This window comes from Chiloscyllium punctatum, chromosome 26 (assembly GCF_047496795.1).
Source record: "Chiloscyllium punctatum isolate Juve2018m chromosome 26, sChiPun1.3, whole genome shotgun sequence".
Lineage (NCBI taxonomy): Eukaryota > Metazoa > Chordata > Chondrichthyes > Orectolobiformes > Hemiscylliidae > Chiloscyllium > Chiloscyllium punctatum.
In genome coordinates, this window is record NC_092764.1 from 25,095,439 (window position 1) to 25,120,992 (window position 25,554).

The window sequence follows — 25,554 nt, forward strand, 5'->3', positions numbered from 1 at the left end:
AGCCATGTTTTCTTTTTGCTGTGTATACCCTGCATATGCTATTGGCTCTTGTGTGCTTGCACATTTTTAAAAAAAATTGTTCCACATATTCATGTTGTACTGAAGAGGAAGGGAAAACAAACAAAATTTAAAAAGACATGTAATTTAGTAGTGTTGATAGAAATGACTGCCAAGCAGTCACTTGGAGATTTAAATTCTTCCTGCACATAGACGATACTGCCCCCATTATGGTATGTGGTACTACCACCATTAAATGCGACATACTTCGTAAACATATCCTGCAAATCAAAACTGGGCATCGTGAGGCACTGTGGGCTCACAGTTGCAGCAGACATAATCTCAAAACACAATCTGGAAACCCATGGCCCAGCATATCTACAAGCAAGACAAGTTGATCAACCCTAAAGAATGAGGTGTTGACTTGATACAATTGTAACCTTGATTTCAGCTCTGCTGTCCTGTGAAGTCAGTCAATGGTGGTGGATAATTAACTCAGGTGGTCGAAGCTCAACAAATAACACTATCCCAGCAACGGGGTCTGAACTATGTAATGTTACTGCTAGCTAGGATCACAGCATTTGTAAAAGTAAAATAAAAATAACCTGAGATATATGCAGTGGGGATAGGAGTTGACAGTAGTGGATATGGTGGAAATTAACTGTATTGTGGATTTAACAAAATCCACTGTTTTAGTCTGAGGCAGAAAAGGTGTTGACATTATAGCATTAACAACAATTTGAATTTAAATAGCACCTATGCAGAGGCAATGACCTCATGGTATTGCAAGATTACTAATCCAGAGACCCAGATAATGTTCTGGGGACCTGAGTTTGAATCCTAGATTGTGGAATGTGAATTCAATAAGAAATTTGGAATTAAAAAGTCTAATGCTGATTATGCAGCCATTATTTACTAGCATGAAAAACACATCTGATTCACCAATGACCTTTAAGGAAGGTATCTGCCATCCTTACCTGGTCTGGCCTGCAAATAATCACATACTCATGGTAATGTTGACTCTTAAATGCTCTCTGGGTAATTTAGGGCTGAGCAGTAAATGGTGACCTGGTCAGTGATACTTTCCATTCCATGAAGGAATTTTTAAAAATGTAGTTAAATATTCCAGCGGTTTTCACAGAAGTGCTATAAAAAGGAATTTGCGCCTAGCCAAGGTTGATCATAGAGGTGGTTTGAAAAATTAAGTAGTGCTTTAAGGGAGAAAAAAAGATGAGAAGTTAATTGGTTTCAGAATCACAAAATCGTTTGATGCAGGAGGACATTCAGCCCATCATACTGCACCAGCTCTTCAAATTTAAGCGTAGTGCCATTCCCCTGTTTCTTTCCCATACCTTTGTACACTATTTCTAATCTGTCCTCTTATTCCTTTTATCAGTAGGAACAGCTTTTCCCTACCTACTTTATCCTCCCTGATTTTGAAAACCTATTAAATCTCTTCTCAGCTTTCTTTCCAAGGCAAACAGTCCTAACTGAAGCTTCTCATACCTGGAACCTTGCAAAAAGCTGCACTCTCTTCAATGAATTCACATTCTACCGATAATGTGGCATCCATAACTGTACATAATACTCCAACTAAGGTCTAGTAAGTCTTTTCTGCAAGTTCAACGTTACCTCCTTGCTCTTGTACTCTACCTCTATTAATAACGTCAAGGACACTGTATACTTTATTATCTAATCTTTTAATGATCAAGTCTTCAATGCTCTATGCACATAAACAGAGCCAAAAAGTGTGGCACTGGAAAAGCACAGCCGGTCAGGCAGGAGTCAATATTTCGAGCACAAGTTCTTCATGAAGAATGTCCCCAATTCTACAATCAATCCTAAATAATGAGGTATTAACTTGGTGCAGCTGTGACACTTGGTCTAAGCTCTGCTGTCCTGTAAAGTCCACGGATGGTAATGGATAATTAACTAAGGTGGTGGAAGCTCAACAAATAATACGATCCCAACAATGGGATCTGACCTGTGCACTCAGGTCCCTCTGGTCCTACACCCCCTTTAGAACTGTACCCCGTATCATACTTTGTCTTCCAATGATCTCTCTGTCAAAGTGCATCATCTCACACTTCTCTACATTCAACCTCATCTGCTATGTATCTGGCAACATCACCATCTTGTCATGTTATCTACACTATCCTCTCACTTTATAATGCTTCCAAGTTTTATTTCATTTACCAAATTTTGAAATTGCTGCCTGCACACCAAGATCCAGATCATTAAATCAGAAGAAGAAAGTGTCCCTGGCAACCGCTACTATAAACCTTTTCAATCCTGAAAAATATCGGTTGACCATTCTCTGCTATTACTCTCTGTTTCCTATCACAGCCAATTTTGCATCAATGTTGCTACTATACCATAGCTTTCCTCACAAGTATGCTGTCTGGCACTGAACCAAACACCTTCTGGAAATTTGTGTATACCATATCAACAGTGTAATCCTCATCGAGTCTTTCTGCTAACTCTTCCGAAAAAAACTCTAGGAAATTAGTTAAACATAATGTCCCCTTTAGAAATCCATGCTGACTCTTCCTAATCAACCTACTTTTATCCATATGACTAATTCAATCCTGAATAATTCTAGACGGTTCCCCACCACTTAAGTTAAAATGACTGGTCTGTATTGCTGGGATTATCATTACAGCCTTTATTCACTAAGGCCATAATGTTTGCAATTCTCCAGTCTTCTGGCACTTTCCCTGACCCCAGGGAGGACTGAAAAAATTATGATCAGTGCCTCTTTTTTTTTCACCCTCCCGTCCTTCATAAACGTTGGATGCATCTCATCTGGTGCTGGTGCTTTGTCAACCTTAAGTACCAACAGTCTTTCCAAAATTTCTTCCTTCTTAATTTTGAACCACTCTCATAACAGAGTTTCCTCCTCTGGCATCATGGCTTAGGCAGAGCCTCATTTGTAAAGACAAATGTGACACCTTAGATCTGCCTCTTTACATTGTTCAGCAGTGCTCACCTCTGACAGGAAGGTTGCTGCTTTGACTGCTGAATGCCTGTCTATTGGTCCTCCAAACTAGGGAGCCTGCTTGCTGCCTTTTAATTAGCCTGGATCCTAAAAGACAACCTTCTCCAACTTTGCACTCTGCATTCTTGGCTGGCATTTGAGGTTTCCTGTTAGACATTTTGACCTAATGGGGAATTTAGGACATGGGAATAAAAGTCCTGTTCTCTGATCCTAAATGAAAACAATTGTAAAACAGCATTAACGTGTAAAAACAGATTTTTAAACAAATAAATCCTAGTCTTTGCCCCTTGTTAAGTCAAACTGCCATCTTTGATCATTCTCGATGAGCTGAGTACTCAGTACAAATCCACCCTAAATTGAGAATTTGCTCGGTTCAATTTGACCTCCAGTCAGTGTTGCTATAAAGTGTCTTTTGTTAACACGAATTGGCTCTAATGTGATTGGGTGAATAGGGAAGGCTGTTTCTAAAACACAAACTTTTAAAGTGTGCCTTGGCTATAACACTATTACATTGCCAACACTTTGCATTTTATTTGTATTGCGTGATTTTTGTACAGCACAGGGTCACACAGGAATACAATTATCATGGTATAGAAGAAATGCCTTTATTTAAAATGCAAAAAAATCTCTCAGACAAAACATGGAAGAATCCTTTGAACTGCCAGATAGTCTGGCCTCCCTGCAGTTACTAATCCAATTGACTGAAAAATTTGATGTGGCATAAGTGAGGGCTGCAGATGCTGGAGATCAGAGTCAAGGTTAGAGTGGTGCTGGAAAGGCACAGCAGGTCAGGCAGCATTGGAAGAGCAAGAAAATCGACGTTTCAGGCAAAAGCCCTTCATTCCTGAGTAATCACCATTCCTGATGAAGGGCTTTTGCCCGAAACATCGATGATCCTGCTCCTCGGATGCTGCCTGACCTGCTGTGCTTTTCCAGCACCGCTCTAATCTTGAAAATCTGGTGTAGCTATTAACAGGTCCACAGCAGGACTGTGGAGAGGCTCAAATCTGTCGACTGTCCGCCCTTCCTCCATGGTTATGGTCGTGTCTGAGAGGGAGCACTTAGTGTCCATCAATGTTGTTGATGCTTTTCGAGAGAGGTGGAAACTGTGGGGGGGATACTGTGCTTTGTTTCACTATCCAACCCCATTTGGATTTAGACCCTTCCCACTCTCCCTACCCCACCCTCACTTTGATGGTTTGCATTGCCTGTAACAAGCTTCACCTGTAAACTTCTAATTAGCTACACAGGTGACTGATTGATGTCAGTTAAGTCACAGTGACTTGGTGTTGGGAAAGCTGTGATAACACTGACAGATATTAAAAATATTTGGTGTACTCATCAGTTAAATTTGGTACATGACTAATAATTAAAGTTTTTGAATGAAAAATAATGAAGCTGAATTAAAAGGGCCACCCTCCAAGTGGGAAAATAGGCAGATGGGCCTAGAAATTAGGGTACCATGCCATCAGTGGTGTGGATGCTGTTAGCCTGCCTGTACCATGTTCTTTAAATTTGTGGGGTGGTGCTGGTTGGGGCCACTCACCTGTTATACAATTGAGGCCTTTAACTGGGCAATTCAGGGCTTCATTCCATTGACTCTCAGGCAGCAAAGAAGGCCTGTGTTCAACTCTGCAGGCTACGGGCAAGTCAAAGGGAAGGACCTCCTCACCCTTATGCTGAACCCCCCCCCCCCCCCCCCCCTTCAATAACCAACAACTAGCTTGGACTCAAGTCCTTCACCTGCCTTGCTCTCTCTAACCTGCCCTGCCAACCCTGTCCTGTTAATATCCCAGATTTATCTGGGTTTGGTGTCATCTATGGAACCTTATCCTGCAGGCCTCCTGCAAAGCCACAGTGAGCATCGTTACTGTTGTGGTGCATTGTAGCTGACATTCAAGTGTTTGGCAAATTAATTAAGCAGGTCTTCTTCCAGCAGATGGACAGAAACCCCTCCTTATATTAGTTGACAGGCCATTGACTGAAAATGAAAGTGGAATGAGCCAGAGGTGGGCTCACTCCTGTGGCATACACTTGATTGTGGGAAACCCACCCTCAGTCTTTCATCATAAATTTACTGAAAGGGAGCCAAGATGGTTCAATCTGGTGTATATATTTTAACCCTGATCACCTAACCTTATATAATCGTCAGACATGGTGTTCTGCAATTACCCTTAGAAATTAATATTTTTCACTAGTTTAGAGACAGTATGCAGAATACTTATGTTAGCCAACATATTATTCCCATTTTTAAAAAACTTCAAATCACCTTTTCATCATTTTCCTGCTCCTTTATCTCTTTCAGATGAATGAGTGTCAATGCATTGTGGAGTATGTCTCACAATGATGACATGAAACATGGAGGTGAAAGAAGAACCCTGACCAAAAACATCAAAGAGTTTATTGTGGGCCTGAAACACAAGGCAGGCTGATCAATTTAGTCAAGACAAAAATGAGGAATTTCTACAAAATCAATAAAACTGCAAAATTCTTTTAATCAGGGAAAGAGACAGACCTTTTCCTGTTAAGACTGAGACGCAGGTCTCCTCTGGAGATAGATAAAACTATTAGTGATAGCCAACAGAAACAAACTGCCTGTGTTTTTTTCTTTGAGCTGACCAAACACAGGGCCCTGGATAGAAGACATCTGGCAAGAGGTGCTGGACGAACAGTGATGTAATTAAAAACAAATTAAATAGGCTTAAAACAATTTTTACTTTATATGCTGCAATGCCGTTTCAAGAAAAAAGGCATAGGAAGAGCACCCAAATATAAAAGTATGTACTGTCTCCACAACCACCTTATGAAGGCGTAGCGTTCCAAAAGTTGGTGCTTCCAAATAAACCAGTTGGACTATAACCTGGTGTTGTGTGATTTTTAACTTTGTCCAGCCCAGTCCAACACCGCCACCTCCAAGTCATGGCTAAGAAAAAAGTGTGGTAGAGATGTGAATGATCAAGACATTTAAAAACTATTTAGATAAGCACTTGAAATGCTATATCCTGCAAGGCTATGGGCCAAGTGCTGGAAAATGGATGAAAATAGACAGATGCTTGATAGATGTCCAAAGAGCTCCTCTCCCAGTTGTAAAGACTCTACGACTCTAGGTACACCTCATAATCGTAAATATATTTTCAAGCAAAGACATGAACATATGAATATTTCTTTATTTGTTTGTTAAATAATTAACAATAAAAAGCAAAATTCACAAAATGTTCAGAACTGGAAGTTTCCTTTAGATTGAATTAATTTCACTTTTTAAGATAACTTAAAAAACTACCTAACTTACTATGCACTGATGCAAAATAAACGCACTGAATAATTATACCCAGCAATAATTAAACCTAAGACTTGTGTCTTCTTTTGAGAACAATTTTCAGAACCACTTTAGCATTGTTCAGCTGTTCCCATAATATTCAAATACATTATCCAGCTTTAGAACACTAACTATACTGACAGAATTAAAACAGAATTAGTCAATCAAATTTATTACTTGTCAAAAAATGTAATCTCTTCACAGACCAAGTCTTCATTCTGTAAGCTCGTTAATATTGCAGCAGAATGTCTACTTTAAATTTAACTATTAAAATACCATAAAAAGAAAATACATTAATTGAAGTTACAAGAGACAACATATTATTCAAAAAGTACAATGTGAAGAATATAAATACAACTATTTGACAATTTCCTCTGAGTAGTTCAAAGGCATTCTGTTTTAAATATTAAATGCCTGTAATTTGCATCCTGAAGTTTCTTTATAGAATCAAATGATCTTCACCAGCAGTTTAAATGCCTCAACTGCATTCTTAAATTAAAACATTTTAATGGATTTCATTTAAAAACTGCACAACACTGGAAACCATTGGATTTGGATTGAAATACAGAAAATAGTGGAAATATACTCTAGAATAATATTTATTAAGAGAAAAAACAAATTATGCAATGCGTGACATGTATCCTTCATTACATATTGACTGGCCTGCTGTGTGTTTCCAGCATTTATTGTTTCCTTCAGGTTTCCAGAATTGCAGTTTTCTTTTGTCATACATCAGAGTTTGTAAAATGGCTCATATGTGCAACAGGATAATATCTCACCTATTTACAGAGCAAGTTGGTTAATCAATTAAATAGCTTTGTTTCCCTGAGTGCACTTTGCATAATGTGAGCCATTTCCTCACTAACTAAATTGATTAATAGTTCAGAGAAATATTTCAATAGATCAGGATCTTAACATTAATCGTCTTTACTCAAATTGAAACTGAGAAAAACAACTGCAACCTTTTTTAGATCAATTTCAGAGAAAATGGTGAAAACACACAGCATTTTGAAAATTCAGACTAAAAAGGGGAAAAAAATCAAATATTATTCATCCCTATTACTAAAATCAAAATTAATAAATAGGGTCTGATTCTTAGTTCAATTTTTGAAATGCTAGAATTCAACAGAAGAGTTAAAAATATTGACATTATTTGCCAAACAGATTTCGAACAATGTTCAAAGAAAATATATATTGCATTGTCCATTTGATGTTTAACATTGACTTCTGCATTTCTGAGAAATAAAATGGCAGGCTTCTGGTGCATTATAGGAAAAGGAACACAAAGCTTTGCATTCTTAACATTGACTTTAGCTTAGAACAATAAAACAACACTCTGACTCACACATCAACTTGGCACACTTTATATGTCAGTATTGAAAGGCAATAGAATTTCGCACTACTCATCCCAAACCATCACCCTTTAAATGCCACATGTTTGATAATTTTGATTGTTATGTGAAAAATAAACAAAAAAATATGGTAGTAACAAGCCAACATGGATTCTAAATATATATGAATTCCTCAGACGTAACTTAGATTAGATTGCTTACAGTGTGGAAACAGGCCCTTCGGCCCAACAAGTCCACACCGCCCCGCCGAAGCGCAACCCACCTATACCCCTACATTTACCCCTTACCTAACACTATGTGCCATTTAACATGGCCAATTCACCTAACCTGCACATCTTTGGACTGTGGGAGGAAACTGGAGCACCCGGAGGAAACCCACGCAGACACGGGGAGAACGTGCAAACTCCACACAGTCAGTCACCTGAGGTGGGAATTGAACCCAGGTCTCTGGCGCTGTGAGGCAGCAGTGCTAACCACTGTGCCACCGTGCCACCCAATATCTTCCACTACTTTGATGGAATTTCATTACAACAATTTACATTTCAAATGGACTAAAGTACATCCCAAAATTACATCACAATTATTTGTAAAATATATGTAGAGCAAATAAAGTAAAGCATTTTAGTTATACTCAAAGTAATGCCACAAATATATATTGTGGAAAAAAAACTTCCAAGTTGATTTTAATGACTGTAAAATTGATGTATTTCTGATGACACCGTAAACAGAGACTGTAGCAATTCATTCCCGATAGTGATTTGTTCTTATTTTTATCCTGAAAATAATTTTCCTTTTTATGGCCGAAGATCCCATTGAAGATCTAGTTTTCTCAAAAATGTGACCAGTAATTTCCCTTCCTGGCCTAACAAGTACTAGTCACAGAGTACATAAACCCAATGGTTTCCACAAAGGAAGTATCACAAATCAGTCCTTTGTATTTAGACCTGTCACAAAGGCTTGTAGAAGGAGACAAACCAGTGCTGAGGACAAGAACAAGTTATGTAAAACCAGCATTGCAATTTACTTGCTATTTTCTTTCTTTTTTTCTGATACATTCAATTCCAAGATGGCAGGACCAACTCCAAATGGGCTTTCAGTTAATAATAATAGGCTTTTTATAGAAAATTATTATAATATTTATCAGAAAATACACCACAAGCTGCATTCATGTCACTATCCATATTAAATTAACAGGATATTTTAGCAGTAGCTAAAGGAATAACTATCTGTTTAATATTTTGAAGTTGAATAAATGTTAATGGTTAGATAACATTAGATAATAAAAGCATGGTTTTAGCAGTTACAGAATTGTTATTCCTCTGCATCATACCTTCTATGAATTTTCATTTTCAATCAGCATCTAAACTCACATGCTGCAAGTCCTCCATCTTGACACTGACCACTTTCAAACTGGCAAAAGTAAAACATGCTCTTTTTCTTTGTGAACTGGCTGCAAGATGCACTCTGTGGTCAAGTTAGTCTACATTCTTGGCAGATTTCAATGAAACAACATGGTTCATTTTTCTTTATTAGTTAAATCTCACTGGTTTTAGGAATAACTTTGATGTCATGTGTCCTATCTTCTTATTTATTGTTACCGAAGTTGAAATTTGATAAATGAACTCAGCTTTGCAAAAGATCAACATTGATCTGAAGGAACAGAGACCATGTCACAAGGGGATAGAATTGCATTCTATTTGATTTTACAGTTACACTGAATCCCACAAGGTTTTCTTTAACATGGCGTGCGATATATTATAATTGATTGATTGTTTGGAGAATAGATTTCTGAGAAAGGCACTTGTGTCAATAGACTATTTAATCAAGAGAGAAAAAGAGGTTTACGAAAGCTGGAAGATACTCAATGTTTTTCACTTTACATCATGATCTTAATTACCTGACAAAAATAATAATGGGTACAATGCAATAATTTTACTGAATGCATTAATTTCAAAATTTGCTGATCCCATACTTTACAGTGATTACTGATTTTAATTGGTTTTATTGACATTGATGTTGGCATTATGGATGGGTGATAAAGGCATTCTTCTTTCATGTATAAAACTTGCTGCTGTTGGGAGGTCTCTTTTCCTTGTCTTTGCCTCTGAGGAACGGAAATAGCAGAAAATTCTGTTTGTTAGTTATTTAACTTAGGCTTTGGCAATTCTACTATAAAAGTCTACCAAATAATCAAATATAGGGTCATTCCAAAGTTCTCTCTGTTTCTCCCACAAAAGGAAGACATTGGTTAGGCCACTTTTGGAATATTGCATGCAATTCTGATCTCCTTCCTCATTGGAAGAATATTGCGAAACTTGAAAGAGTTCAGAAAAGATTTACAAAGATGTAGCCAGGGTTGGAGGATTTGAGCGATAGGGAGAGGTTGAACAGGCTGGGGCTGTTTTCCCTGGAGCGTCAGAGACTGAGGGATAACCTTATAAGGTTTATAAAATCATGAGGGGCATGAATAGGATAAATAGACAAAGTCCCCCTGGTGTGGGGGAATCCAGAACTAGAGAGCATAGGTTTAGGGTGAGGGTGGTACGTGTATCCAGAGAAAGTGGTGGAGACTAGTGCAATTCAACATTTAAAAGGCATCTGGATGGGTATATGAATAGGAAGAGTTTGGAGGGATATAGGTCAGATGCTGGCAGGTGGAACTAGATTGGGTTGCGATATCTGGTCGGCATGGACGAATTAGACTGAAGGGTCTGTTTTCATGCTGTACATCTCTATGACTCTACAGTAGTGCTTATATTTTAGGGATACAGATACCAGAAAAGCTGGGATTGTTCTCCTTAGAGTGGAAAAAGTTGAAGGGATCTTTACTAGAGTTGTTTAAAATTGTGACCGGACAGAGTCGACAGGGAGAAACTGGTTCCACAGGTAAGAAGGTCAGTAAATTACCCGTAGTGTTAGGTGAAGGAGTCGGTGTGGTCTTGTTGGGGGCACGGTGGCACGGTCCAAAAATGTGCAGTTGAGGTGAATTGGCCATGTTAAATTGCCCGTAGTGTTAGGTGAAGGGGTAAATGTAGGGGAATGGGTCTGGGTGGGTTGTGCGTCGGTGTGGACTTGTTGGGCCAAAGGGCCTGTTTCCACACTGTCAGTAATCTAATATAATCTAAGCAGAAGATAGAAGTTTAAAACAATTGGCAAAATAAGCCAGTGGGAGAGGGAGGAGAAATTTATTGTGATCTGGAATACATTAACTGAAAGGGATGCAGATTCTGTGAAAGAGAAAAGAAAATGCAGGGCTGAGAAAAAGAGGTGGAGAGTGGGCCAAATTCATAATTTTTAAAATCATGGCACAGGCATATTGGATTGAATACTCTTCTGCTGTGCTTCATGATTTTGTCTCATTTGAATGATGAATGTTACACCATCATGAAACAGTGAGATGTGCATGGGTGCAGTGAAATCCTATTTTAAAGAAACAGACTATGTAAATAACTTATGTGGAACATGTTTAGGTTGATAAAAGATTGATGAGAAGAGTGTGTTCTGCATTGCTTGACTCTCATTCTGAATGCCCAAAGACATTCAGTTCAGGGGCATGATTACATACTCAATATCTCAAATTGGTCAGCCATGTACAATTTATTGCAAGCCTTTGTTTTAACATGGTTGTACTTTGGAACTTTATATGAAAATTAAAATACGAATATTGAGTAGATAAGGATAAGGATGTTGATATTTTTCCTTGGCATGTTTCTTTTATCAAAGTAAATTGACCATTGACTGTTCAGTTGATTATAGAATCATTAAATTAAATATTTTAATGAACATCATGCGGTGGAGGTTACGAAGATGAAACTAATTAAATATTAAATTAAGATCGAATGTAACACAAAGTGAACGGTATGTATTATAAGAAAATACAATGGTGCATCTATTTCTACACTTATTTATATTGAAAGTTATAACACAAAAAAAAGTGAGATGTATGGGTCACAATCATGGAACTGCCTACATAAATCCACCTTGGGTGCTATGTACTCCACATGAACTGTAGGAATTCATTACATCCCACGAAACAATGAAAACGATAAATAGGCGATTTTGACTAATGAGTGCCTGGTCAGCAGAACAGGCAGGACATTTATCTTCCACTGCATCAATGCCGAGGCTGTGTTTTCGAGAGCTCAGCTACATTCAGGTCAACAAAGCAGGCTGCTAAATGGGACCAACTCACCAGGTTAAGGCTGGCCAGTAACAAGTCGATGGGTAAAGTGGATAGGGATTAAAATTTCAGAGATTTCCACTGGCCACCTCAGAAAAAATGTCAAACTTATTTTCCCGTCACTGTTGTCCAATTAAAATAATCAATGTATCCCAAGCATCAGTTCCAACACAAACTCACAGCTGGTGTTCTGGGATATTAAACATACCTGAAAATGACAAACACTTTGGGCACACAACAGTATGGTACCCATTGCATTACTGGGGCTCGTGGGACAGTAGGGGTACAAAACTATTAATGTCTCATTAACACAAGGCACAAGATAAAATCACCAGCAGGAACTTTTGACATTTATGAGAGATCTGCGATCACTCTTCCATTTAGTTTCTCAGTGATTTTGAAGGATTAAAGTTTCCATAAACTGTACTCACCTCCTCTTTGGAACCTCTGGCAGCTGATCTCTCTGACCTCCACCCCTTCCAGTTTGTATTGTGTTAGAATCATATAGTATTGGGTCAAATTGTCGCTGACGAGGTGCACTGGTGCTGTATAACCCATCTAAAGTCCGTTGTCTTTTTAGGGCACTGTCATATAAACTTTCAAATGGCCGCTGCTGAAGTTGCTGATGGGAGGAGTAGAGTTCCTCTTCACCTTCCTGTGATTATCAAATAATGTGCTTTTAATTGCAGGATTAGCTAATCCAGCTAGTGGTTACATGATCATTTTTAAAGGTTGTGGCTCTCGGACAGCAGAATATCATAAATAACCATGGTACATAAGTTTAATGACTCTGTGATCTTTTAGGTGTTCATTTTGCCAAAGTATAATTTCTTTAGCGGAGGAAGTGACTTCCACTTCGTTAGCTCTTTAATTCAAAACAGGATAGATTGAGATCTCTTACTAAATTAATAACACTGCTGGGTAATGGTAGGGAATTTTGACTTTCCAAACATAGACTGGAATTGTCACAGTTTTAAGAGCCTGGAGGAAGGGGGAGAATTTATGAAGTGTGTACAAGAAAACTTTTTAATTCACTATCTGGATGTACTTATGGGGTGGCATGGTGGCTCAGTGGTTAACACTGCTGCCTCACAGCACCAGGGAACCAGATTCGATTCCAGCCTCAGTTAACTGTCCGTGTGGATATCCTCTGAGTGCTCTGGTTTCCTCCCACAATCCAAAGATGTGCAGGTTAGGTGAATTGGCCATGCTAAATTGCCCATGGTGTTCAGGGATTGTAGGTTAGATGCATTAGTCAGGAGCCAATGTAGAGTAATAGGGTAGGGGAATGGATCTGAGTGGATTACACTTCGCAGGGTCGGTGTGGACTTGTTGGGCCAAAGGCCTGTTTCCGCACCGTAAGGATTCTTCTTCCCCTGTTAAATACCTGACCTTCTGTTGGGAAACAAGGCAGAGCAAGTGACTGGGGTGTGAATGGTAAAGCACTTTGGGGCAAGTGATCATAATTCTGTTAGTTTTAGAATAGTTATGGAATTGATCAAAAAGTTAAAGCTCTAAAGTAAGGCAAATTTTGATGGTATTAGACATGAACTTTCAAAAGTTGTTTGGGGGAGGCTATTTAGATTAGATTCCCTACAGTGTGGAAATAGGCCCTTCGGCCCAACCAGTCCAAGCCAAACCTCTGAAGAGTAACCCACCTTCCTCTAATGAATGCACCTAACACGATGGGCAATTTAGCATGACCAATTCACCTAATCTGCACATCTTTGGATGTGGGAGGAAACTGGAGCATCTGGAGAAAACCCACGCAGACACAGGGAGAATGTGCAAACTGCACACAGACAGTCATCCGAGGCTGGAATTGAACCTCAGACCCTGGTGCAGTGAGGCAGCAGTGCTAACCACTGAGCTACTGTGCCACCCCAAATAGGTAAGAGATGGTTGGGAAGTGGGAGGCCTTCAAAAATGAGAGAATGAGAGTTCAGAGACAGCATGTTCCTGATAGTGTGAATGGCATGGCTGGTGGGTGTAGGGAATGCTGGGTGACTACAGAAATTGAGGCTCTGATCATAGAAGTATTCATGTATCAAATATAGACAGCTGGGATTATTTGAATCCCTAGAGAAGTATAAGGGCAGTAGGAGTATACCTGAGGCAAATCAGGAGGCCAAAAAGGGAGACATGAGGTAGATTTGGCAAATAGAGTTAAGGAGAATCCAAATAGATTCTGTAAATACATTAAAGGCAAACGAGTAACTAAGGAGACAATACGGCCTCTTACAAATCAACATGGCTGTCTACATGTGGACCACAGGAAATGGGTGAGATACTAAACAAATATTTCACGTCAGTAGTTACTATGGAGAATGACATGGAAACTAGGTAAGGCGTGGAAATAAATTGTGATGTCTTGAAAAGATGTTTTTTACAGAAAAGGAAGTGCTAGAGGTCTGAAAACGCATAAAGGTAGATAATTCCCCTTGACCTGATCACGTGTTTCCCAGAACTTTGTGAGAAGATAGGAAAGAGATTGCTGGGCCCCTTGATGAGATATTTGTGTCATTGTCAGCCACAGCTGAGGTGCCAGAAGATTGAATGTTGGCTAAAGTGATGTCATTATTTCAGAAAGGCTGCAAGGAAAAGCCAGGGAACTACAGAGCAGTAAACCTTATGTCACTGATGGGTAAGATGTTGGAGGGGATTCTGAGAGACAGGAAAAACAAGGACTGATTAGGGATAGTCAACATAGCTTTGTGCAGGGAAATTGTGTCTCACTAAATTGATTGAGCATTTTGAAGAGGTGACAGACGATTGATAAAGGCAAAGCAGTAGATGTTTATATGGACTTCAGCAAAGTGTTCAACAAGGTTTTGCATGATAGGCTGATTAATAAGGTTGGATCACAAGGGATCCAGGGGGAGCTAGCCAATTGAATACAATATTGGCTTGATGGTAAGAGACACAAGGTGGTGGCAGAGGGTTGCTTTTTGGACTGGAAGTCTGTGATGACCAGCGATGTGCCACAAGGATCGGTACTAGGTCCACTGCTTTTTGTCATTTATATAAATTATTTGGGATGTTAACATAGGAGGTAGAGTTAGCAGCTGACACCAAAATAGGTAGTGGTGTAGTGGACAGTCGGAAAGATTATCTCAGATTTCAACAGGACCTTGATCAGATTGGCTGATGGGCGGAGGAGTGGCGGATGGAGTTTAATTTAGATAAATGTGAGGTGTTGCATTTTGTTAAGGCCAACTAAGGCAGGATTTATGCAGTTAATGTTAGGGCCCTGGGAGACCTAAGAGTGCAGGTGCACATTTCCTTGAAAGTAGAGTTGCAGGTAGACAGGGAGGTGAAGAAGCCATTTGGCACACTTGCCTTCATTAATCAGAACATTTAGTATAGGAGTTGGGATGTCATGTTGCAGATGTACAGGACATTGGTGAGGCCACTTTTACAATACTGTCTACAATTCTGGTCACCCTACTATAGGAAGGATGTTGTTAAACTTGAGAGGGTATAGAAAATACTTACAAAGATATTGCTGGATCTGTATGGTTTGAGCTATAGGGAGAGGCTAAACAGGTTGGGGCTTTTTCCTCTGGACCATTGGAGGCTGAGGGATGACCTCATAGAGGTTTATAAAATCATGAGGGGCATGGATAGAGTGTATAGCCAAGGTCTTTTTCCCAGGGTAGAGGAGTCCAAAACTAGGGACCATACATTTAAAGTGAGAGAGGAAATATTTAAAAAGGACCTGAGGGGTAACCTTTTCATGGAGAAGGTGGTGCCTGTATGGAATAAGCTGCCAGAGGAAGTACCTGGATGAATACATGAATAGGAGGAGTTTAGAGGGATATGGGCCAAGTGCTGGCAAATGTGACTCGGTCAGACTGGGATGTCTGGACAGCGTGAGTGAGTTGGATGGAAGTGTCTGTTTCCATGCTGTATGACTCTATGATTCTATAAAATAATTTAACTTTCTTCTGCCAAATTTATGGTGGTCGTTTCACTCAAATATTGTTGACTGCAAATAAAGGCAAATAATATATTGTGATATGTTACATTGACAGCTCTGCAATATGAAATCTGACCTGTTGAAATTTCAGTTCTTACTTGTGACTACTCCAACTGCTGTAATGAGTTCAATGATTTACTTTTCTATTAGCTATCCCACTTGAACTGTCATAACTAGAGAATATTCCACAGGCATACTCAATGGCTATTGGGGTTTGTTATTAAGCCGGAAAAAATGTATGTTGTGTTGAATTTCCAATTTTTAGCTGTGTTATTTTTGGGTAGCTGTTTCATGGCAGATGTTCATGGCTCACAGTGACTTTTCTCACTACTTTGCACTCCTCACTCCATTAATTATGCAAACAGCCTCTTCGTCATCCTTCAAGTGTAATCTCGGCCAGGACAGGCAAGATTCCCACTACTGCCAGAACTTTTTGGTGTACAAGTCACTGATACTATAGGGAAAGCCCAGCTGCACACGATTCAAGATGCTACAAGGCAGGAACTACCTCGCGCACTGTCCCCTTAGCAAACTGAAATGTCTCCGAAAGGAAAGCTGACACTCTCCTTTCCAGATTGGGTTCTGTTGGTTGGGGTGGTCCACAGGAGGTCCATCCTTTACCCAGCTGACCACCAGAGGATGCCAAGGCACAAAACACAGCCAACCTGGACACAGAGAGCGGCTTGGGTCAGTGCTGTCATCTGATTCAGGTGGAATACACAGCAGTGCAGGAAAAAGGACAATGATCTTCTGCATTCCATTATGTTAGATTCCATCGTCTTCTCTCTGCTCTGTCACAGTCACTCTAACTCTGTCACCACACATAAACCTCAGCAACGCTCATGGACTATCAGCTTCACTATTGTATCCAGCATTCCCATTCTACAGCTCTCAGCCACCTGCCTTCCTGTCTAAAGAAGCTAGGCAATCCACAGAGGTTGATAACCTCCATGTAAGTGCTAAGCCAAGAAAGATCAATGGATTGCGTACCAATCAGTTTACACGCTTAATCAGTGCTTCAAAAATTGTGTCGTAACTCAACAGAAGCTTTGGGGTCCTAGAGACCACGGGAATGCCAGGTGTTCTACTTTCATTCCACTGAGTGATAGTCAGGGTGAGGGGGATATCAGAGGAGTCAAAGGCAGGGAAAGGGGATGTCTTTCAGAAAGTACTCCTTTGCCTTCCATCTTTGTCAGATTGCTGTCAGATTGGGCCAAATGGAGGACTCTTTCCCAACCTGGTTAGCAGGTGCCGTCCACTTGAGAAATAAATTACTTTTGCTGCTTGCCAGGAATGCAGGGAACTGGGGACATGGTGAGTTGAGGTCCTTTATGGCTGTGAATTGACCAGTACAGAATGTCTGCCATGGACTTCCCCACCAGCACTTCATTGGTGACGTGGACAAAAGGGGATGAGTATTTTTCAGTGCCAACACTCCCAAATTTTTCCCACTAACTCTCTTGCCACCTCAGGGAGCAGAAAACTGTGCTCTGTATTTCTTATGTATGAATCATAATCTGATCGGTGATATCGCCTACCCTGTACAATTTTGAGTCCGACTGGATTTTTATTCAATTGAAATTAATGCGATGAAACCACGACATTCTGCGGAGTGTGTGTGATCTGCAATCCCTGGTGGAGAAGATGAAATCCACCCTGCCGTCACTTTCACTTTATGTCATTTCTTTACACCAGTGACTGCACTTCATTAGTTTTGAAGTGTTTTGGGATGTGTTGAGGTCAAAAAAGATGTTATATAACTGTGAATTCTTTTTCTTTCATCTATCAGGCTTGGATGCCTGCAACTTGTAGAGATATATTCAGGCTTTCAATAATAACACACCAGGTTACAATTTAACATTCATTAAGGAAATAAATCTGAGTTATAAAAATGGACAGCATTTACCCCAAATTGGTTCACTTCACACTGGACAAGCAGAGCTGCCAATTCTATGTCTTCATTGTAACCATTTTTAAGAGGAACTGATCGATACCCTGGAGAGAATATGAAAAATATGCATTTACTGAATGTTCAAAATCCTGAACATTAAATGACATGAACATTTCAATTATACTGACAAATTGACATCTTACATCAAAACCCCATGGAAACTAATTCACGCACAGTGGGAGTTTGCTTCATATTCAAAACTTTCTAATAGTTTTTATGCAAACCTTACCAAAGTGAAGATTTTCTGCATGTGAAGTAGAACCAACTCCCTTTCCACTTTCTTTTTATTCATCATGGGGTGTGCACATCATTAGCAAGTCCAGCATTTATCGCTCATTGCTAATTGCCCTAAGCAATATGGTGGAAGTCACCTTCTTGTACCACTGCGAGTCTTGTAGCTGCCTTCCAAAAATAATTGCTGTATTTTGTATTTTTATGGGGAAGTAGCACAATACAGCAATCTCTCCAGAGATAATCACAGATTCTGGAGGCAAATGGCTAGCTGATTATGCACAGTCTCATTGACTGCCTCAACAGTTTGCCATAGTTTTCAAATTTTAATGCATGCAGGCACACAACTCCTGCTCACAGCATGCGCAAAGATACAAATTCTAAATCATAGGATAAACAGGATGTTTGTGATACTGCAGTTTGTGGTGAACAGAAATGTCGAGAAATATTAAATTTTTAACAAAGTGGATTTGCTGGTCCTAGGTATAGTAAAGTTATGATGACATTAGGTTATGTGCAGCATAATTCTCCAGCAACTGATAATGTTGAAAATGCAATTAAATTTATTACTACTGTGCTAATTTGATGAATATATCCAATAAAGATAAATTGTCACCATTATAGACTTGGTCTCATCTTCCATTGCTGTATTCTAACAATAGGAGATCTAAATTTAGCCATAGTAATATTTCACTTTCATTTTATTCCATCTTTTCATTTTAATGAAAGACTTTGTTCACCAAATTGACTTTGTATTCACCATAAATTGAAATGCTGCAAAACCTCATTCACATATCGACAACTAAACACCATCTCAGATATGTTAAGTAGCACATATGTTAACTTTGTTCATAAGATAGTTTAAAACATTACTTCATACACTGTTTACGTTTGTGTATGCTGAACATGAGCTACAATGAACTGGAATTTTTTCAATCATAAATCTAACAAGAAATGCTTCACTGAAACATCAAATGATAGCCCAGCCACGTGTTGCCCTTGAGACATTTCAATGATTGCTTTTCTAAATTTGAACATAAATTAGACTCTTGACAAAGATGTAACATCAGAAATTCATTATATAAAATCATGATAAATTTCAGCGAAACCGCAATGAACTCAAAAATGGAAGTTAGACTGAAGGAAGAATTGAAACAAGGTTACATTACATCAATGGTTTAAAAACACATAATTTAAAAATGTAAGTACAAAACAACCAGGCTAGACAAGAGGCCTCTGCAGATGAACACCTTATTTCAGAATCATTGCTCTTATATAAAAACCTGAGAATGTGTGGAAACCTTGGTGAGATATACCTATTGTGATGGGAGGAACTGCTATTTTCTTTATTCACTCATAAAGCATCTCTGGCTGGGTCAATATTTACATTCAGAGGGCAATTAAGAATCAACCACATTGCTGTGCATCTGAAATCACATGTAGGCCAGACCAGATAAGGATGACAGATGTCCTTCCACAAGGACATTAGTGAACTAGATGGGTTTTCTCAACAATCAACAATATTTTCATGGCTACCTTTAGACCTCTTAATTCTAGATTCTTTATTGAGTTCAAATTCTACCACCTGTCATGGCAGGATTTGAACCCAGGTACCCAGAACATTAGCTGAGTTTCCGGATTAATAATCTAGTGATAAAACCACTAAATCATTATCTCCCCGTACAATGAGGTGATGTCACATTAAAACTGCAGTCACCAAGGGGGCACAGCTGAAGGATACATTTTCAAGGTTTTTAAAATTAATTCAAACAGCAAATTCTTAGTATTTGTTTTGATTGTGGAGCCATTTTACTTAATTAAAATATAGAATTAATAAACTCATGGGCAAAAATCAAGACTACATGGGCAAATTATTCATGTGTGTTGAAAACTGAGGATACATTCTCCAAGCCTTCTATTCTCCCAGGATCAAAATATCTAAAATTATCCAAGTTGTGTCTGGCTAAACTATATATTATGTTGTCTACTATATAAGACTCATATCCACTAAAGTTCTGATCCATTGGCACTAACCAGTTTTAATTCCTTTGACAGGAAAAGTGGCATGAGCTAAGAAGTTAGGATCACTGAACATATCCTCTTCATACACGACCAATCTGAGAAAAGCTAAAGAGGGATCTCGAATGACAAATTCCTCATTAGTGTCTTCTGCTCCACACCAAACTGGATTAAGACCATTATCATCTGGAATACAAAACGAAATGATTTAAATAACTTATCATTCACAAGACACTTTCCTCCAATTATAAAATTAATCTGTATTACTCTTGGCTCATTTCATATATCACAGAATATTACTTTTCACATTGTGGCCTTTTGGCAGCAGTTAAGTGTGGCACAAAGGCATATAATAATGGACAATGCATTACTGAAGTCACATAGCTGCAGTTTAAACACCTGCCTTTTACTAATTCAAAAATATATGCGATTGAGATCTCGTTATTGGATTCACCTTTGCTATATATAAACAATCACAGCAAGATATTTATACAATTCCACAATCTCTGCGTTCTACCAAAACCTCAAAGCCTAAAAAAAGTACTTTTCTCTTTCAGATTCTGATTGTAATTTTTAATTTGTTCAGGGATATGAGCATCAGCGGCAAGGACAGAATTTGTTGCCTCTTCCTAGTTACCCTTTAGAAGGAAATAGTTAGTTGCCTTCCTGTACTGTTACAATCCATGCCACAGAATCACAGAAGTGTTACAGCAGAGGGGGAGGCCATTTGGTCCATCAGCCTGCCCTGGCCATTTAAATAAGCATCCTTAACATGGGCCGATCTCCTGCTTTTTCCCGCATGCCGTAGCACATTATTTTTATCCAAATAATCATCCAATGCCCTCTTCAACGCCTCAATTGAATCTGCTTCCCCCACATTTCCAGGCACTGCATTCCATATCCTAACCACCCACTGAATGAAAACACTTTTTTCCTCACTTCACCCTTTCTTCTTTTGTAGATCATTTTACATCCATGTCCTCTCATTCTTGCTCCTTTCATAAGTAGGAACAGGATGTTTCTCACTACTCCATCCAGCCCACTCTTCAATTGGAAAATCTCTCTCAGATCACCTCTCAGCTTTTCTCTTTCCAAGGAGTTCAAATTCTTCAATCTATTCTCATTACTGCAGTTCTTCATTCCTGGAACTATTCTTATATATCACTTCTGCCCTCTTTCCAATACGTTTTCATCTTTCTTATAATGTGGTTGGCCACAAGTGTACACAAATACTCCAGTTGAGGTCTGACAAGTATCTTATACAAGTTCAAAATCACATCTTTTACTCTATTCCTCTCTTAATAAAGATAATAATTCTATGTGCTTGAGCAACTACTCTTTCTACCTGCCCTGCAGCCTTCAATGTTCTGTACACGCATACATCCACCTCCCTCTGCTCCTGACCCCATTTAGAACTGTATCCCCATTTTATATTGTCTTTCAATGTTCTTCCTATCAAAATGTATCACTTCACATTTTTCTGAATTGAAATTCATCTGCCCAGTCTGCCCAATTATCTATGTCCTTCTGGAGTTCCACACTGTTCTCCTCACAGTTTTCAATTCTTCAAATGTTTGACACATTTGTAAACTTTGAAATTGTCCCCCTCATTCCAAGATCTAGGTCATTATTTTGACCCTAGAGTTTGCTCTAACAGCTCTCCTCAAATTCAGTCAGGACCCTCCACATGCCTTTATCACACTCTCACTTGATTCCTTTCTCCCTGTCCTATTCTGATGGGTCTCACCACCAATCCCCTCCCATCATTACATTTCTGAGCAGTTGAGTGAGGTGACAGTGTTTGGAAAGCACAGTTGTAGATGGTTCAACAGAGTGTGAAGGTGGCGAAGGGAGTGAAGGTGGTGGAACAGGGGACAATCATGCAGGCTGCTTTTTCAGGTTTGAATATTTGACAGCTATAGCCTCTGGCACACACAGAATCATCTGAGGTTGTAGAATATTTCACAATGTATTTAAAAGCACAATCGGGACTAATTCAATACGTTGCGATTTTATTCAATCGTCAAGGAAAGTCATTCATAATGAAATTAAAAATAAGGCAAAAACATCAACAGCTTAATTAGTGAAATAATTTTTGACCCAAACATACTTATCACTACTGTTTTGAACTTCTTATTCTCATTCTCAGCTCCACACAATTCTACTTCTACAAAAGGACAAACTATACTCCTGCCAGGTTTAGGTAGATGACGGGCACCAAGAAGCTGCAAAGACAATGAGAACAATAAACAGATTATGCAAAAATCCAACCAAGAGTATTTTAAAATAAAATACATGGGGCTTTTGAAGTGCAGTGATAGCACCTCTGCTTCTTAATCACACCATCTGGGTTCAAGTCCTATCTATGCTGGAGGTTTGACACAATATATCCAAACAGGCTCATCAAAATAACTATCACAGGGTAACATGCTAACAAGAATGGAACTTAAAACAGCAATCAAGCCCTCAGATTGATTCTGGTCAATGTGACTTCACTCAGCCAGGATGATGCTGAAAATGATGCAATTGGCTTCAACATCCCACATGTAGGAAGGATCAAACTGTAAATGGAGTTTCTGATTGTGATTAGGTGTGTTTTAAAATAATAGGGTGTTGTGGTGCAGTAGCAGTCTATACTTCTGGGCTGGACGGTCTGAGTTTGTGACCTATCTAGCTTCAATGTGCACCATAGCATGATGAAGCAGGTCAATTAAAATAACAAAAACATGAGGATGCAGAACTACTTAATATCTGCTGCAAAGAATGATTTATACAACCACCCAATGACCATCATTACTTATGATGGGAGTGCAATTGCTTCCAAGGGCATCTTCTGAAGTAATACAGTTTCACTTGAATACATCACATTTTGTAACTTTGACTAATGCCATTTCACTCTTTACGATTGACTAAGAATGAATAATGATGCCACAGCTTTTGCATGATTATAAGGCATCTTTCAATGCGCAGAAACACTAATGTACTCATGTACTATCATGTGATATTACTCTGGAATCAGAAGAACTCTGCCTATAAGGCTACACAAGTAGAGCTCTGTCTCATTGATGAGGTTAATAATGACACTACGGAATGGGTGGTTAGGATAAGTGAACTATACATTAAAAATAGACCATCTTGAGTCACTCCATCCAGTAAGACATATTTGAATATTAAATATTTTAGAAAACAGGTTCTAACTATAGCCTAGAATAATACATCATAGAAAGTGCCTATATAGTTCTCTCAGATGGTGCAAGCTCTTTGAAAGTGCTTTACAATTAGACTCACTCTCCCAGTTGTTTTGTATATTCATACTTTTCATGGGTGAGGATGCCATTAACTCTTCGCAGTAAGGTTACTCATCCCTAATTGTCCTCAAGAAGGTGACTGTCTTTCCTGACTTATTGCCTTGCAAACGTTAATGCTGCATAAATATTTATCCAATTTAGTTAGAAATTTATCATTAACCCTACTTGCACCCCTCTCTTGACAAATTTGATAATACTTTGCTATGTTTGGTATTCCAGGACTACCTTATAATGTTTTATAAAACGGAGGAGCAGAAAGCAAAACACCTTAAGTGTGTCATGACCATAGATCAAAACTCTGGGTCAGAGCTATTGGATATATTGAAGCTGTATTATTTCTGAAGATGCCCTTGGAAGCAATTGCATTCCCATCAATAAGTAATGAAGGTCATTGGGTGGTTGCAAAAATCATTCTTTCAGCAGATATTAGGTAGTTCTGCATCTTTATGCATTAGTTATTTTAATCAACCTGCTTCATCATGCTATGATGCACATTCAGGCTAGACCAGATACAAACCCAGACCTTCTGCTCCAGAAGCATGGACACTGCCACTGCACCATAAGGCCCTAATATTTCAAAACAAATCACATCACAATCAGAAATTCCAGTTATAGTTTGATCCTTTCTACGTGTGGGATATTGAAGCCAACTGGCTGTCAAAAGAGGGCAAATCAACTGTAGATATACATTCAGTGGCTGTCTGGAATAGTAAGAGAGATCCTAGAATGTCAAGCATAACAGGGTGACAAGGAAGCTACAAGTGGATAGACTTATAAGGGGAGAAATACACTGTAAACTGAACAGTCATATCCTGGAGATATCACAGATTGTAAATTGAGCAAGAGTTATGGCTTGAGTCTTCCTCTTGGAATAATAGGATTTCTGTTCAGTTCAACACTCTGTGTCCTTATGGAAGAAAGTGCATTGTTGAGTTGGGGTACCAGCCTGGGTTTGAGCACTAAGTCACAGTCAAAGAACCACCCACTGCTTGCCAGCTTGCCAGCAAGGCAGTCAAAAGGAAACAGATCAAAAAGATTTCAATTAAACCTCAAAAGTTCAGAATTGATTATTCGATTATCAACACTTCACTATCTATTCTTCACAACCAACCCAGAGATTAAACTGTGCATCTTTTAAGTTAATTTTGAACTCACTTCTCATTTTTAATGTTGGCATGTGCGTTGTGTTTTCATTTATTTTCATGTTTACCAACTAATAAGCTAACTCTTTGTTATCTTGAGAAAGCCTGATTAAATTGGCTCCTTTTAAAACATAAATATTTGGTTTTGGAATGGTGTCTATAAGGATGAGCATCCTCTGTAAATTAACCAGTTCATGCCTCTTTACCTCAGAGACTGACAATTTTGGGTATCCTATCTGCAACTATAGTAATTTGAGAAATCTTACCTGGGATCTGGCCATGACAAGTGCTTAAGGACAAGATTAAACTTTAACCACATGTTGCATCCTTTAGAAATGATGCCAGGAGCTAGGTGGTTACTCCTGAAACTGGCTGGTTGGCTACCCTAGTTTTTGTTCTGCTTGTTAGTATGTTATTATCGAATTTTGAATGACACAATAGGTCCCAAATTGGACTGAAATCTCCTTACTTTAATTTTCACAGAATATGGTTGGTGCTGCATTGAGTTGTCACTCCTCAGAGATTCAGGCTGTAGCACATAACCAGTTCTTCCATTCATACAAAACAAAGCTTGATTCAGTTGCATTGGTTTATCTGTAACAGAAAAATTGAAATGGTTTGCTGAATCACAGTGCTGGGTGTAAAGACATCCCCAAAACCCTAAAGTTGTTCTCTCTCAGCTATTGTGTGCATCTAAGAGGACCAACAATATTCCAAGAAAATCAGGCACTTGCTTGGACAGCATCAGGCCCTTATGCTGCCCTCACCTGCCCAAATGTAGCTGCATCGAGCCGGGATGTGTTCGGAGGGGTAGGGATTATTATAATTCTGGCCCTTTCTTTGGAACTTTGAGAATGATTTCCAAAAGCTGTGAAAGCCATATAACAAAACATGGAATGAGAAAAGTTAATTCACTCCATCAATCTCGTCTGTCATTTCTAATTTACACTCTCATTCAATATCATAATGGATTCTGGATTAGTGGTGCTGGAAGAGCACAGCAGTTCAGGCAGCATCCAAGGAGCTTCGAAATCGACGTTTCGGCAAAAGCCCTTCATCAGGAATAAAGGGTAGAGAGAGG

The 25,554-nt window shown here is 39.0% G+C and overlaps 1 protein-coding gene across 2 annotated transcripts in view; it reads right to left on the bottom strand.

Annotated features, from left to right (window-relative positions):
* Nucleotides 1-6,215: 6,215 nt before the first annotated feature.
* Nucleotides 6,216-25,554, bottom strand: part of plcg2 (phospholipase C, gamma 2) — a 209,309-nt gene continuing 189,970 nt past the window's right edge. For both annotated transcript variants that reach the window (XM_072595954.1, XM_072595953.1), the window contains exons 27-32: nt 24,943-25,067; nt 22,134-22,248; nt 20,039-20,209; nt 17,729-17,817; nt 12,275-12,498; nt 6,216-9,767 (exon numbers count right to left, since the gene is read on the bottom strand). In XM_072595954.1, the coding sequence (XP_072452055.1) occupies nt 9,716-9,767; nt 12,275-12,498; nt 17,729-17,817; nt 20,039-20,209; nt 22,134-22,248; nt 24,943-25,067 (776 nt within the window). In that variant the 3' untranslated portion in view covers nt 6,216-9,715. The remainder of the gene's footprint in view (nt 9,768-12,274; nt 12,499-17,728; nt 17,818-20,038; nt 20,210-22,133; nt 22,249-24,942; nt 25,068-25,554) is intronic.